We start from the raw sequence: 14736 nt of genomic DNA on the forward strand, positions 1-14736 counted from the left end.
ACTTCTCAGGGAACTTCTTGGGGGGGGGAAGCAGGATTGTGTTCTATTGGCATTTGTGTGTTTTGCAAGCTCCTACTTAGCTCAGCTGGCAGGACAATTAATATTCCTCCTCCCCACTGAACCTGACCTACCATCTCAAAGAAGCCTTTGTGATACGAGGTGGGATACCAAGGCATCTAAATAAGTAAACCACTGAAACAACACCGGACTCTGAAACTTCCTTTCTACACATGCAGTCCCACTTCCGCACTCCCTGGTGGGACTCCAAAGCCAAGTCCTCATTCCAAAATCAACCAAACAAAGGCAAGAACCTACGTAGCAACTTTAGACAAGCAAACAAAACCCTGGTAAGAGAGAAGGATGCTAACACCAAGCTTGTGGTAATGAGCGCCTCTCTCCTACTGATCACTCCTTTAAGAAGCTCATCAGCTCTCATCTAGTTGCCCTAAGGGCTGCCCACCATCAGTGCAAATTACAAAATAAAGCTCAGAAGGTGGGAAGTCCTCTGTGCTTTGAACTCCAAAGCTTTAGAGCTGCAGGTTCTCCTAAGAGCCCCATGTGGGATTTTCTTCTTTTTTTGGGGGGGGGTGGTAAAAAACATAGAATTTACTATCTTAACCATTTTAAGTGTACAGTACAGTAGTGTTAACTATATGCACACTGTTGTGCAACAGATCTCTACAACTTTTTCATCCTGCAAAACTGAAACCTTGCGACCGTTGAACAAACTCCCTTTCCTCCTCACTCTCAATTCCTGGAAACAACCACTCTATTTTCTGTTTCTACGACTTGACTAGTTAGATACCTCACAGAAGTGGAATCATGAGGTAGTTGCCTTTTGTGCCTGGCTTACTCCACTTAGCAGAATGTCCTGAAGGTTAATTCGTGTTGTAGCACGCAACAGAAGGTCTTTCTTTTTAAAGACCGAATAATATTCCATCGTGTGTCTATGCCGCCTTTTCTTTACCCATTTAGGTTGCCTGATGGACAGTGGGTTGCTTCCGCATCTGGGCTATGGTGGAGAGCGCTGCAAAGAACAAGGATGTGCGAATACCTCTTTGAGACCCTATTTTCGATTCTTTTGGATATATATATACCGAGCAGTGAGGTTGCTGGATCATATGGTAGCTCTCTTTTTAATTTTGTCGAGGAAGCTCCATTCCATTTTCCATAGTAGCTGTACCACCAACAGAATGAGGGTTCTCATTTCTCCACCTCCTTGTCAACACTTGTTCTTTTCCTTTCTTTTCTTTTTTATCATGGCCATCAGACAGGTGTGGGGTGATGGCTCGTTGTGGTTTTGATTTGCACTCCCCTGATGAGTGATGTTGAACATGTTATCACATGCTTGTGGGCCATTTGTACATCTTTGTGGCCTAACTGTAGCGCCCAGGGCTTTCTAGCTGAAGCTTGAAGGTGCCTTACGTCTTTGGGTGTAAAAAGACTGGGACTCAGTTTTACTGTATTTGACAACCGAGAGGCAACCAACAATTACTTACAAGCGGAGTAAGCAGTGAGAATTTTTTTGTGTGTGTGGGCATCGCCTCATATTTCACTTGGAAAACAAGCTACTGTATTGATTGCTGTATGTCCAGGGATAATAAGCTCTTGATGGAAATAATGGGAAAGGCCAACTGAACAGATGCATTTCACTTGGAAAAGATAATTTTTCTCCCTTCTGGCATTTTATGTGAAAAAAAGAGAGATAGCTTGAATATAGAAAGACACGTGAAGAATTCCTGCTCCTTGCTTTCTCTGTGTTAGTGAATTTTCAAATGAATGACAAAATGACCCAATTCATTTTTTGAAGGCACTACGTTAACGAGAGACAATCCTTCTCCAGGAAAAACCCAGTGTATGAAAGCAACTCCAAGTAGTCATCGAAAAGACGATTGTGTCCATACATTAAAATTGGGATTATGAGGGACAGTGGCCACTGTGTCACTGCTCACCTGTCACAGGGGAGCAGGCAGGTGACACAGAGCCTGGAGCAGGCAATGAGGGAAATTCTGTATTCTTATTCTCCTTTCCTGGCCTTCCTCTCACCCCCCAACTTTCTGAGCTCCTCCCTGGGGACCCCAACTGCCCTCTGGGTTTTACCTGCTGGAGATGCACTACTCTGCATGATGAATCACTATCTGAATCTCTTAAAATCCCACATCCTTCCGTGCACCCCCCCCCCAATTAGTTCACTCACATTACTTTCAATGCTAGTACTCGAAGGCATCATGGAACTGAACCCTATCCTTGTGCAGGTAAGAAAACTGAGGGCCTGAGAACTTAAGTAATTCTTGAAAGGTCACCTGTCTTGTTAACGGCTTCATTTCTGAATTTTCCTTTTGGATGGTTCTGCCATCTTCCCCAATACTTAAGATCTTACCTTGGGATGATTTTTGAGACCTCCCTAATTTTTATTCCCTTTACACCATCAGTTACCAAGTCTTAATGATTCTTCTTTCAAGATTCTTGATATTGTCAATGTTCCTGTATTTCATTTTGACTGTTTTCAGCACCTCATTAACCCATCCCTGCATTTCTAGGTTACTGGGATAGCCTCTTTATCTGATTTACCTCCTTATCTAATTCCCCAGTGATTCACAACTCTGGCTACTCATTGCACTGACCTGGGGCACATTAAAAAAAAAAAAAAATTACAGCGTACCTGAGCCCGCACTCCCACCCATGGCCCTCTCTCCTTGCCCCCCCCCCCCCGGCCAACAATGGCTGAATTGGTTTGGGGAGAAGCCTCTAGGGGTAATTTTTACATGTCAGTTTCCCAGGTATTTCTAATGGGTAGCCAAGATTGAAAACTCTTTGAAAACAAAACAAAACAAAACAAAACAAAACAAAACAAAACAAACTCTTTCTAAAAATGTTCTCCGCCATCCCTAAAATACTTCTTTGGCCATGTCTGTGCCGCTCAGCAGTCTTCTGTGCCTCCACATTGCCCTTGGTTTTTAGATACTGGCCTCTTCCAACCATTCAAAATTCTTGCACTTCTACTCCCTCTGCTTTTCAGAAGGGATCCTGCCTGTACTCTAGTCATTTGCTTCTTAGCATCAGAATCATCTCCTATAGTCGCCTATTTCTGTTTCAGACTGTAGTGCCCTTTGCCCTTCTCTCTGCTCATCCCAAACCCTCTGGTTCCTCAAGGCTTATCTCACAAGTGGCTTCCTTCAAGGAGCCCTGTCTGCCTATTCTGGTCATTTCCCACTCTTGTCTCAAACTCCCTGATCATTTGGGTTTGTACTGTCTTGTATTTGTTCAAAGTGAGTATCTGCAGCTCTTTAACGAGATGGAGAGCTCCTGGAGCGGAGGGAGAGACAACGCCACATTTTTTCCCTGTAGCCCCCACAGCATCAAACAGGATCTGACACGTATCATAAAACAGGTCCGTTTGGTTGAACTTGATATAGACCCAGGAGGCTAGACAAAGAGCATAGAGAGCTTTTCCGAGTGGCTCCTTTTTCACAGCAGGATGGTTAGATACATAATCTCATGCAGATAGACCTAACGTCAGCTTCTGTTTCACAGTCCCCTGAAGTCTCTAGGAGACTATTATACATGGCACTTCCATAGCAAAGAAACAACTCCGGCGTGTTAAACTACAATTTGTAACGGCAACATAGGTCAGAACTACAGTCTGAGAGAAAACACCTTATAGAAACAATAAAACTTAGATTAACCAGAAACAATTGCCTGGAACATTCAATTAGCCAGTTTTCCTCTACTCCGCTCTTGATGAAAGAGATACAGTATAAGAAAACAAGCAGGCAGGCAGGCAGGAATTTATGAAAACCACAACCACCACCACCACAACAACCAAAACCCTACTTCCGGTTTAGGTTGAGACAATCAGTGGAAATTTGGGACGTCATCCGATGCCCTCTGCAACTATCTACAAAAGCTTACATTGAAATTCGCTGTCAGAATAACTTTGTGATACTGCAAGACTTGTAGTCATTCATTCACTTACTTGTTCACTCTGTAAAGCACTGTATTAATAACCCAGGGTGATAACCAGTATTTGAATTCTATAAAGGGGAGGAAGGATGTGGATATTGATAACTCTTATCAATATAAAGGGCTATGGGATTTCATAGGACTGGGAAGTTACTTCTGATTGGTAGACTTGGGGAAGGATTTATGGAGGGGGCAGCCTTTGACCCAGTTCTTAAAGGAGGACATGATTTGGGAAAAGGGTTTCTCAAGCCAAGGGATCAGCATGTGCCCAACCATGAAGGTGGGAATATAGGACAGTTGCAGTGCAGCTGGGGCACAGATATGAAATAGGATATTGTGGGAGATAAGAGGTAAGACTGATTTGGATGGGGCCACATTGGCGATGGCTCCGGGGACTAATTTAAGGTTTTGTGTGTGTGTGTGTGTGTGTGTGTGTGTGTGTGTGTGTGTAAAAGGTCTTTGAGTGGGGCAAGAACAATCAATTGCTCTGGAATCAATGAGTTAGGAAGATTGGCCATAGCAGTGCAGAAAAAAGGTAAAAGGCTATTTAATCTTGTGGAATGGGCCTGAACTAGAGTAGAATGACAATAGGAATGGAGGAGAGGGCCACTGTGAGAAATGAGAGACATAAAATCACTCCCACTTGGGAACTGGAGATAGATGGATAGAAAGATAGATAGATGAGTTGGGAAGGCAGTTGAGATGGTTTTGAGCTGGATGACAAGGAGGATTGATGGTCCCTTAATTAATAAGTGATTCAAGAGGAGGAGTATTTTCAGGAGGAAAGATCATGAATACAGTTTTGAATATGCAAATGTGGGGTATCTGGCTAGAGATGTCTAGCAGGCAGTGGGAAGTCTCAGGGTGGAACTGTGGAATGGAGCTAGATATGGCAAAACAGAAATGAGTCATCTGCACAGTAGTGACAAGTGGAACCATGGGGGCGAGTGAGACCCTGAAGGAAAAGTTGGGGAGGGGTGTTACTGGATGGGAAGAGAGTTGAAGGACACCCTGGAGGGGCAGTCAGGGCAGTAGGAGAAAAATCCAGGTAATATACTGATCAGTAGTGTTACCTATTATAGTGAGTCCCAAGAGGATGAAGGATCGAATCAGTCATTGGACTTTGTTACCATGGTGAGACTGGTGATCATTGAAGGGATACTTTCACTGGAGTCTTGAGGATGGAATCCAGATTTCAAAGAGTAAATGTGTCCCCAGAAAGTGAAATTAAGCAGAGCATGCTTGTTTTCAAAATACTTTGTACATCAATCCAGGAATATAACACAATACATTTGAGAATGATTTTAATGAGTGTGATTAAAGAGTATTTTTGTATGAACAATGAGCACCATGTTTTCCTTAAACATTCTCTACATACAGAGTTCCCTTAGGGGAGAAATGGTGTCATTCATCTTGGTACCCTGCCTATCCCTGCCCTCTGAAAAAACAAACCAGAAAAACCAGGCCTTAACCCCATGACTGGATCTAAGTAGGAGCTGTAGTTATCTGCCATCTCACTAGTAGATTCCTAGTGTGGCCCAGAATGTGGGGAACCGTGTGGGGAGTTCTGTGGTGAGGTCCATGGAGAGTAGTGCGTGAAGGCCATCTCCCACCCACAACCCTCATGATAGCTACCATTGAATGCTATGCACCTGGCATTGTGCTAAACCAGGCAGCAAAGTGGGTTCTAGTCCCTGACTGTCCTTCTTCCCACTCCTTTCCTAACCCTGCTCCCAGCCCATTTTGGGGCCAAGCAACCACTTTTTGTTACTTCCATCAATGGAATGGTTGGAATATCTCCAGAATCTATTCCCAATGTGCTATTCCCACCCTCACTCCCCCAAGTCTGGTCCTCTCATCATTCGCCTCAACCTTTACAATAACATTTTAACTGCCTCCAGTTTCTTATAAAATCCACATAAACAGTACTGGAGACTATTTCCAAATATGGATATTTTCACCATTACACTCCAACAATTTTTCAGTGACATCTGATTATTTAAAATCCGAATTCCTTTGCGTGGCATACGAGGCCCTTTCTCCTTGTACCCACCTTCGTGTTCTTTCATTTAGTGCCTTGCCTCTCTCAGTTAGCCTATGTGACAGTGGTTCTGAACATCTTCCCTGGCTTTGGTTGAATTGTTTCCTCTGCCTGAAATGGCCTTACCTCTTGCCCGCACTGGTGAAATCATACTTGTCACTCAAGACCCAGCTATAATGTCACCTCTTGGGTAGAGTAGAATCTCCTACAACTCTACTAAGCAGAGTTAGGATATTGTCTCCTTTGGGTTCTTATCACTCCTTCGCTGATACTTTTCAGTATCAGTCACTCCTACTTGCTTATGAATGCACATAGGCAGAGACTCTCTTACTAATCTTTATATCCCAGACTGAGTAAGGTGCCTGATAGATGTTGGTGGGACTGGACAGAAACCACAAAGAGCCCTCTTGTGTTTTTGTTTTTGGCTGGTGACTGGTGAATTGGTTGATTCAGGTCCCCTCACCTCCATGGATTCCAGACTAGTTGAAGTGAATTAAATGGCAAGCATACACCTTTCTTTTGTCAGAAGCACAAATCTATACCTCTTTAAACCACAGTCAATGGACTAGATTTCCCTAATAATTATTCCATGGCTTTATGCCTTTTCCAGTAAATTGGAGCTTTTTCCTTTTTGCTCTGATTCAGGCCTCCCCTGATCAATAACATCCTTGAGAGACAGACACTTTAGAGAAATGATACTTTTAAAACTTCTGTTTTTTTTAGACATCCTCAAGGAATGACTACAGTAGTGTGTATGTGTGTGTGTGTCTGTGTGTGTGTGTATAATACTTATATCAGTATAAAAATGTTTGGTAAGGAGTTGTTTAGCAGTAGGCCAATCAAATAATCCACTTAGTGAGTAATATTATCTTTCATGTTAAATTTAAACCAATCCTGATGGCAGTCAGCAGGGTCATAACAGTTGGAAAATACGTTTCCGGAAAAATTCAGAGAGCCAGCTTAAAAGGCTTTGGTGGAGAGATGCTCAGCCATGGCTGTGACAATGTGAATGGGGTCACACCAAACCCAAATTGAGAAACGTGTCAGTCTGACTCCTGTTTCCATGCCTAACCCGGAGTATGGGGAGCAGTTTCTGCTGAAGAGTCAAACTAACATTTTAAAATCCCAGTTCTACCTATTAAATTGTGGCCGAAGCCACCTGCCCATTGCAGGATCTGCCAGTGGAAACGTGGGCCACTCTAGGGATGTGTTTGGGGGTGAAAAGCTGCTTGAACCATATTTGCAAGGCTATCACCTATATTCTGCTTTATTTATGTGTAGGATACTTTTTTTTCTGTAAGAATTTTCCAAATGTTAGGCTAAAATACAGCCAACTGGAGAGTATTCATTTTGAAATAGTGGTAAATATTGTTCAGATACAAAGTTATGCCTACTTTAAAAAAAAAAAGTCACAACTGTTTTTTCTCCTCTTTAAGTCTGGTGTGTCACGGAGCATGGAGAGAGGAAAGTGAGCAGCTCCAGTCCTGAGTGGAGAGCTGCCATAGGCCAGCTGGGGGCAATACCCTGATGCCAGGAGGAGTTCAGAGATCCCAGGGCTCGAATGTTTGGGGACTGTGGCTCTCTTTCTGTCAGGTGCCAAAGGGGTGCCCTGGGTTGGAGCTGTCCGAACCTGGGCTGACAGGAAATCAATGTAACTACTTGTACTGAAGCCTGGGGAGGATTTTTGGAAGTGTGTGGAGCAGAACTTGGCTGGTGCTGCCGCTGCTGGACCCTCCCTATCTTTCCTTCCTGCTGGGGCCATTCTGGGCTGGACCCCCGGAACCTGGTGCATCCCAAGTGTTCCTGAACCACAAATCCTATCCTTATCACTTGTGAGGTCTCGGCTAGATATTTTCCAGAGCTCTAACAGTAATTAGACAAGCTACTATGAAAGAAAAAGCATTATACATCAGTTACAAACAATGCAAAACCAAAGCTCATTAGAGAAAGATAATATTCATGCAGATTTTACAAACCGTGTCTTTAGGGTGGCCCAATAAGTAGAAATATGGGGACCCATGCTTGTCACTTTTCATGCACATGGAGAGACTGGAAGGTACCATTCCTAAAGGAAGGGGAGGAACAGCCTAGGACCAATCATTAGAATTAACAGAACCAGTGACAAAGATATATTATTACGGTTAGAGTCAAGATTGCTTAGTATGTTTAGAGCAGCTGAATACAAATTATCTAGGCAGTAAGAATAAAGACTTTAGGTAGAGCTACCCCTGTCGAGCATGCAGCAAGTGAAATTAGTGAAAGATTGAGCTACATGTGTATTCCAAAAGTAGATTTTTCTCAAAATACTGAGGGCATCCTGAGGCGCTTTTAGGGAGGCACAGGTGTTAAAAAAAATTTGAAATGGTCACATCAGAATTTTTGTAGCATTTTCCCGTAACGATGGGATGTTTTAATGATACGGGTTGTCATTTGAGAATCAGTCACAGTAATCATTTCCACATTTTGAAACATTAAAAGAAGAAAGACGTGGCGTGCCCATGTTTATGTCTCTGTTTTCGCTAATAATCTCGCACGTTCTTCTAGTTCCCCTCACCTCTGGCAATTTACTTATTTAGAGTCAAAGTTCACAGTTGATTTGCTGAGTGTAACTGTTTTCTGGGAAAAACAATAAAGCAGGAAGAAGTGTGGCGATGCCCTGCCTGTCCGACTCGGCGGTATACTCACCTGTCCGAGGGCCGAGGGCCGAGGGCCGTGCTCCGAAAGCAGCCTCTCAGCGGCTGTCTCGCTTTGTGTCTCTCTCAGCTCTTGAGCTACAGTTCTTTATCTACACATAGATGGGTACTAGAAAGTCCGGAGTGCGCAAATCAATAATCTCCAAGAGACAGGCCCCAGGAGATGCAGCAACGACCCCCCACCTGGCCCGCTGCTGTGTTCGCTCAGCTCCGCCCAGCAGGAGGGATGGGCGCACCAGCGTGAGGTTAATACGATCAGAACAACTTAATCCGCGCAGCTCAGACATTCTGGAGCCTGATGCACTCTTTGCCGGCACATGCTGATGTTACTCCCCATCTAAATGCCTAATTTGCTCCACACGTGGTGCTGCCCGTGCCTGGCTTCCGGATGCAGAATAGAACACTACACAGAAATTTCCGACTCTGTCACCTGGAGTGTGTTTCTCGGCATGATGTGTGTCTCGGGGAAGGGAGACAAAGGGTGAGCACGAACACCTTGAGGTTAAATGGAAAGCAGAACCTCTCTGTGGTAAGAAAACTGAAGCTTAACTACAGACGTGAGCCATGGAAATTACATTTCAGGACTTATTAATTGAGTTTACCATTTAGCCCTGCCAAGATGCAAGTAATTTTGTGCGAAAAGAATCAAGCTGGTTTGGTGTCACACCGAGAAGGCTCTCATCTGGACCTTAAATGTGACCTTTACTGGGCTTGAAAGATACATGTGCTAGGAAACCTCATGCACAGACGTTCAAAGAAAAGAACCCGGAACACGGTCGGAATAAATTGCTGTGGAGGCTGGGGTAGAAACTGCAGTGAAGTACGAAAAATGGAGAGTTGCACGCTGGACTACTCAGTGCGCTCACGTGTGGACGTGTGTATGTGTTCAGCCTTAACACCCGGGGGTCCGCTGAGGCCAGAGTCACTACGTGCAAGAGGGCGCATGCCTTTGCACACAGAAAGCAAGTCATTCCGTGAGCAAATGTCTGAGCCGCATGATAGTTAACAGCTCTTTAGTCAGGACTAAGTGTGCATTTTTCATTCTATTATAAAAACTGAAAATAAACAACAAAACTGAACCCAAAGAGCACATCGAAAAATGTGTGTGATTCTCAAAGTTTAGAGATTTTGCTATAATTAGAGCACATCATTCAAGTGTGGAGTAAGGCATTATATAGTTTCATCTTTGGTCCTGATTGAGGGAATTCGGTTAAAAGGAAATATGGGGAGGCCTTTATCAGAACAGGACATTGCAGCAGTCCTATCTTTGGCAAGGCTGTAGGCAGATTTCTCTAATAACAGAAATCTGGCTTCGTGGACTCACTATTTCTTCCACTAGACTCTTCCACAAAAGGATCTTTTAAAAAAAGAAAGCTTGAAATTTACTTGGAGACTCTACAGTTGCTGGTTATGGAGGTTGCTGGATCTACCCAAGAATTTGTCTTAAGGTACTGGATACCACTTTGAGTACCTGGGGAGCAGGGTTTTGTTGGCAAACTCCTTTACAGGGATCAAAACCTTTTTTGTATCAGCTCTACTTTGAGACAAGAGAAAATCAGACAGCGGGGGGCGGGGGGTAATTTTGGCATTTAGCACCCACTTCACAATGGGTGCAATTGACGGGTTGGAAGCTTGAGCCTAAACTGTGCCTCTCCAGGCTGGGTTCTGGAGGCACTGGGATATTTAGGTTTTCTGAGATGCATGTGGTCAACAACTTCAGTATTTGGGAATTGAGGGAGGTCGGACCTCAAAGGCCAAATTGGTTCTTCTTGGTAGATTTCTTGGTTACTGTGTATTCTAATATATTTTCTCAGAGGCTAAAATGCCTAACAAGTGAGGACTTGGGGAAGGGGGCCATTTAATATATCCTTAAAGAGAAAATTGCATGTTGGAAATCATGTAAGGGTATCCAAAATGAAAAAAAATATTCGTTAGAGTCCATGGTTCCCAATAAAACAACGTGAAGAAATGAAATTTCATCCAACACTCAAAATAATAAATGAGGTTTCGACTGAATAGTGGGGAAAGGAATGTCAGAGTTGCGTGTTCTTTTTTTTTTTTTTTTTAAGATCTTATTTATTTATTCATGAGAGAGAGAGGCAGAGGGAGAAGCAGTCTCCCTACTGAGCAGGGAGCCTGACTGGGGGCTTGATCCCAGGATCCCGGGATTCCGGGATCATGACCTGAGCCAAAGGCAGACGCTTAACCATCTGAACCACCCAGGCACCCAGAGTTGCAGGTTCTTTAAGGAAGCTTCTGCCTCTGCCTCCGAGGAATGGGAACTTACCGGGCGCTTCACAGAGCATATCCTGCGCGCACCTACATGCTGCAGAGAGCAGTCTTGAGCCTTTTTAGGCAGGAAGAACCCTGTGCTCTGTATGATGCAGCCCGGAGTTCTGCCTAATAGCCTGTCCTCTTCCCTGGGTCTGACTCAGTAGAGGTGCACAGGAGTGATTTGTGGAACCTCTCATGGAAAAGGAAGATACACTCAACCGTGAATGTCAGAAGCTGAAATTAAATTTCAGAATTTATTGTTGAAGGAAGCAAGCTGCCTTTTGCCCTATTAAAAATGCAAGTGAATTAATGCAAAAGGCTATGGAACCACTTAAAGCTCCCATAAACATGGTCTCTGAGGAAGAAACGAAGGCAGTGGAGACTCTCCCCTTTTTTCTTTCTCAGAGGGCACAGCAGCACCCCACATAAGCCTCCGGATGTGAGGTAAGAGTGCTCCAGGCTCCCTGGGGCTGACAGCCACAGGAGAGGGGCAGGGATGGTTGGCAAACTTGCCAGAGGAAGTTTGGGTTTACTAACTTAGAATTTAGAAAAATTCAGACAAGGCCTAAGCAGAAATTTACCTACACTCAGCGAGTCCTTTCTTGAGAAAACATCCAAAGTGTGGGTATAAATATTACAAAGGAAATGTTTAACAAACTGAAGAAGCCAAGTGCTTGTCGATGATCCTTAATACTCTAGAAACACTTATTAAATTCCACAAATAATTACTAAAACCCACTTAAAGGTTTTCACTAGAGCTGATCCTGGAAGACCTTTTCATCAGTCACCAGTCTGGTGGAATCAGTGGTTGCACCTGGCTCCTTCTTAGACTTCAGCTCACTCAGAGCCGGGACTATAGTTTGCGTTCAGTGCCTGCAGAGAGCCTTCCACATCGTAGGTGCCCAGAAAAACCCTCATTGAGTTAAGGGAAGAGTAACGACATGTAATGATATCAATTACAAGATTTGTCTCACGTGGAATATAGTTAGTAGGGGTATACTGTCTGCAGTTTATCCTGTAGCATCCGAGGGAAGAAAGCCCTTGCTGAACTAATATCTATAAGCAAGATGATAAGAGTATGCTTGGAATGTTTGTCACTGTATATTCTTTTTTATGTCAAAGTTTTTATTTTAATCCCCCGGTGCTCAACACGACAAGTGCACTCCTTCACCCCCATCACCTATTTCCCCCATCCCCCGCCTTGCCTCCCCTCTGGTGGCCATCACTTTGTTCTCTATAGTTAAGAGTCTGTTTCTTGGTTTCTCTCTCTCTTTTTCCTTTGCTTGTCTGTGTCTTAAATTCCACTTATGAGTGAAGTCGTATGGTATGTGTCTTTCTCTGACTGACTTATTTCACTTAGCATAATATACTCTAGCTCCATCCATGTCGTTACAAATGGTCAATGCATATTCTTGAAGAAGAATAAACAAATAAACATTGCCTATTGCCATATAAATAGAGACCAGTACTGCTTAATCTGGTGCTCTGATATGATCATTGTAAGTCATGTGTATTCCTGATTAAAGGCAGTCTTTAACTAAACAGCTATTTGGCCCATTCATTTCTTTAGCTCTAGTTCCTGACTCATGTCTTTCCTCTACGTACTTAATGCAGTTTTATTATACTTCTAAAATGAAAACAATTCCATTTACCAAAGACCTGTGATCAAATCAAAACCCATTAAAGACACAATTAACTTTGAAAATGGAAGGGTAGGCAGAAGTCACATTCACAAATTGGCTCTTTCTTTCCCTGTGTGTGGGCATTTGGTGTTCCTTGTCGCCGGGCCACCTATACTAAGAAAACTCCGCTTCATCCTTGTAGCCCTGAGTGGCCTTCTAAGACTGCTGAGTCTCCATTTGCTAGTGGACTCTCTTCACCACTGTAGTCATAAAGACCGTTCTGTTGCCTTTTAAGGGAATAAACAGGCTAGACCACTAAGACTAGAAAGTGTATTTCCGTTTTGCCCTATTTTGATCAGAATTGAACAGCAAATATTACCCAGAGAAAGGCCCGAGTTGGTCTGAACTGCTTGATTGTGATTTCATCCCGTGGCACCTCGGTTTCCCCTGGCCCTGGCCCTGTGGCTCAGTGTCTAAATCAAGTGAGTGCTCACCTCGATTCCTTGAATGCTAATGAAGGACTCCTGTATTTCAAGGCAGGGGCTCATTTGTGTAATTTATTCCTGTGCAGCATTAGAACCATGATGCATGCTTTCTTCTTCCTTAACCTTTTTTAGATTTAATTCAAACAGCAACAACCAGTGTTAAGGAGGGCGCTACTTTTGATGCATCATCTTTGGATTTGTTTCTCAGTATGGTGGAGTGAAATTTCCTTATTCCTGCCAGTTGTTGAGAGGCGCGTCAGAGGAGGGGGAAGTCACGCTTCCCGTGGAGTTTATAATCAACTAATTCTCATCTTGAGGACTAGAGTAGAGTTGAAGTATCCATCTCCTTCAAGGACTTAGCAATAAAAGCAACTTCTTCAAAGCCGTTTATCACTTGCTGACTCCCCCTGCAGCTGCTCGACAGCCTGTGTGCAGCCCCTACTTATGTGGTTACATTTGCAGAGTTACGCCTCTGACTTGGCTGGGCTGTCGTCTGACGATTAGTCTTGCGGTAATTATGGATGGCATATTTGCAGCATATTTATTCCTTTCCTCAGCTCACTTGGATTCACACTGATTTTGTTTAGTCAACAATCTGACAGATTACCCTTGGTATTTTTTTTCTTTCAATTGTACCTGGGCTTATCGCTCTGTCACAGAGCACCTTAGGGACTCAGAGCAAGAGTTTTGTATTTCTCTTGACTGAGGTCCGCTTTTCATCGACGTGGCCAAATGTCCAGATAAGGGTCTTGCTTCAGAGCTGTTGTGAATTCTGAATTCTGCAGGTAGCAGAGGGAGGGCTGGTGGATATCACTTAAAACCCTGCCACAGCCTGTTTGTTGTCAGTCTCCTCAGAGTTCACTCTCCCAGCCTGGGTTAAGTCTGCATGGCTCCCTAGCAGGTTCTGTCTCCTATAGATTCTGATAACCCCCTTTAATCATCTTTTAAGGATGGATTTTTGCTACATGTCAGGTATTAAAAGACAAACAAAGGAAACAAACACAGGGTTAAACTCATAGTTGATAGAAAATTTGGTGTTCCTGTGATGAGGGTACATTTGGACAAAGTGGATTATATTCTTGGTTATATCTACTTTCTTTTGTTGTTCTTGCTTCCGTTATTTGGTTTTGTTACGGAGCCCCCCCCTTGCCAACGTCATTAAAATACACTCTTTTATGGTGGACAAAAGATTCAGCTTCATGATACAGTCTGTTTAACTGGTGCTGGAGGAATTATGATGTTCCTTCGCTGTAGGTGCTCCTTTTACGCTGGGGTCATTTGTAAACTCCATTACTGTGGCTGCTTCTTTGGCTTGCTCCCGGGACAGGAAAAAGTTGGCATGGCAGCCTTGAGACAGCTATCGTTAGAAAGATCTGCTTGCAAGGTTGGCGGTTGGCTGGCCTCTGGGACTGTGACAGGTAAATTGTCTCCTACACTAATATAAACCCTTCCCTAAAGGACAAGGCTGTCTCCTGTACAATTGTGCAGACAACGCGGTTTATGCTGACCACCTGCTTTTCTTCTAGGAGTCTAGAATTTTGGTATGTGCTAGACGAAGGGTGCCTACATAAGTAGCACAGTATAAACCCTGGGTGCCAGGCTCTAATGAACTTCCCTGGGCAACAGTATCACACATTTATTGCTGCATTTTTGTTGCT

General features: G+C 43.7%; 1 protein-coding gene across 10 annotated transcripts in view; it reads right to left on the minus strand.

Annotated features, from left to right (window-relative positions):
- MAGI2 (membrane associated guanylate kinase, WW and PDZ domain containing 2) overlaps positions 1–14736 on the minus strand; it is a 1322716-nt gene that overhangs the window by 46713 nt on the left and 1261267 nt on the right. For 3 of the 10 annotated variants that reach the window (XM_078060070.1, XM_078060072.1, XM_078060073.1), the window contains one exon: positions 7981–8069. The exons of the other annotated variants lie outside the window; for them this stretch is intronic. In XM_078060070.1, the coding sequence (XP_077916196.1) occupies positions 7981–8069 (89 nt within the window). The remainder of the gene's footprint in view (positions 1–7980; positions 8070–14736) is intronic. 10 annotated transcript variants of the gene reach the window in all.

The sequence above is a fragment of the Halichoerus grypus genome, chromosome 12, assembly GCF_964656455.1.
Source record: "Halichoerus grypus chromosome 12, mHalGry1.hap1.1, whole genome shotgun sequence".
NCBI classification, from domain to species: domain Eukaryota; kingdom Metazoa; phylum Chordata; class Mammalia; order Carnivora; family Phocidae; genus Halichoerus; species Halichoerus grypus.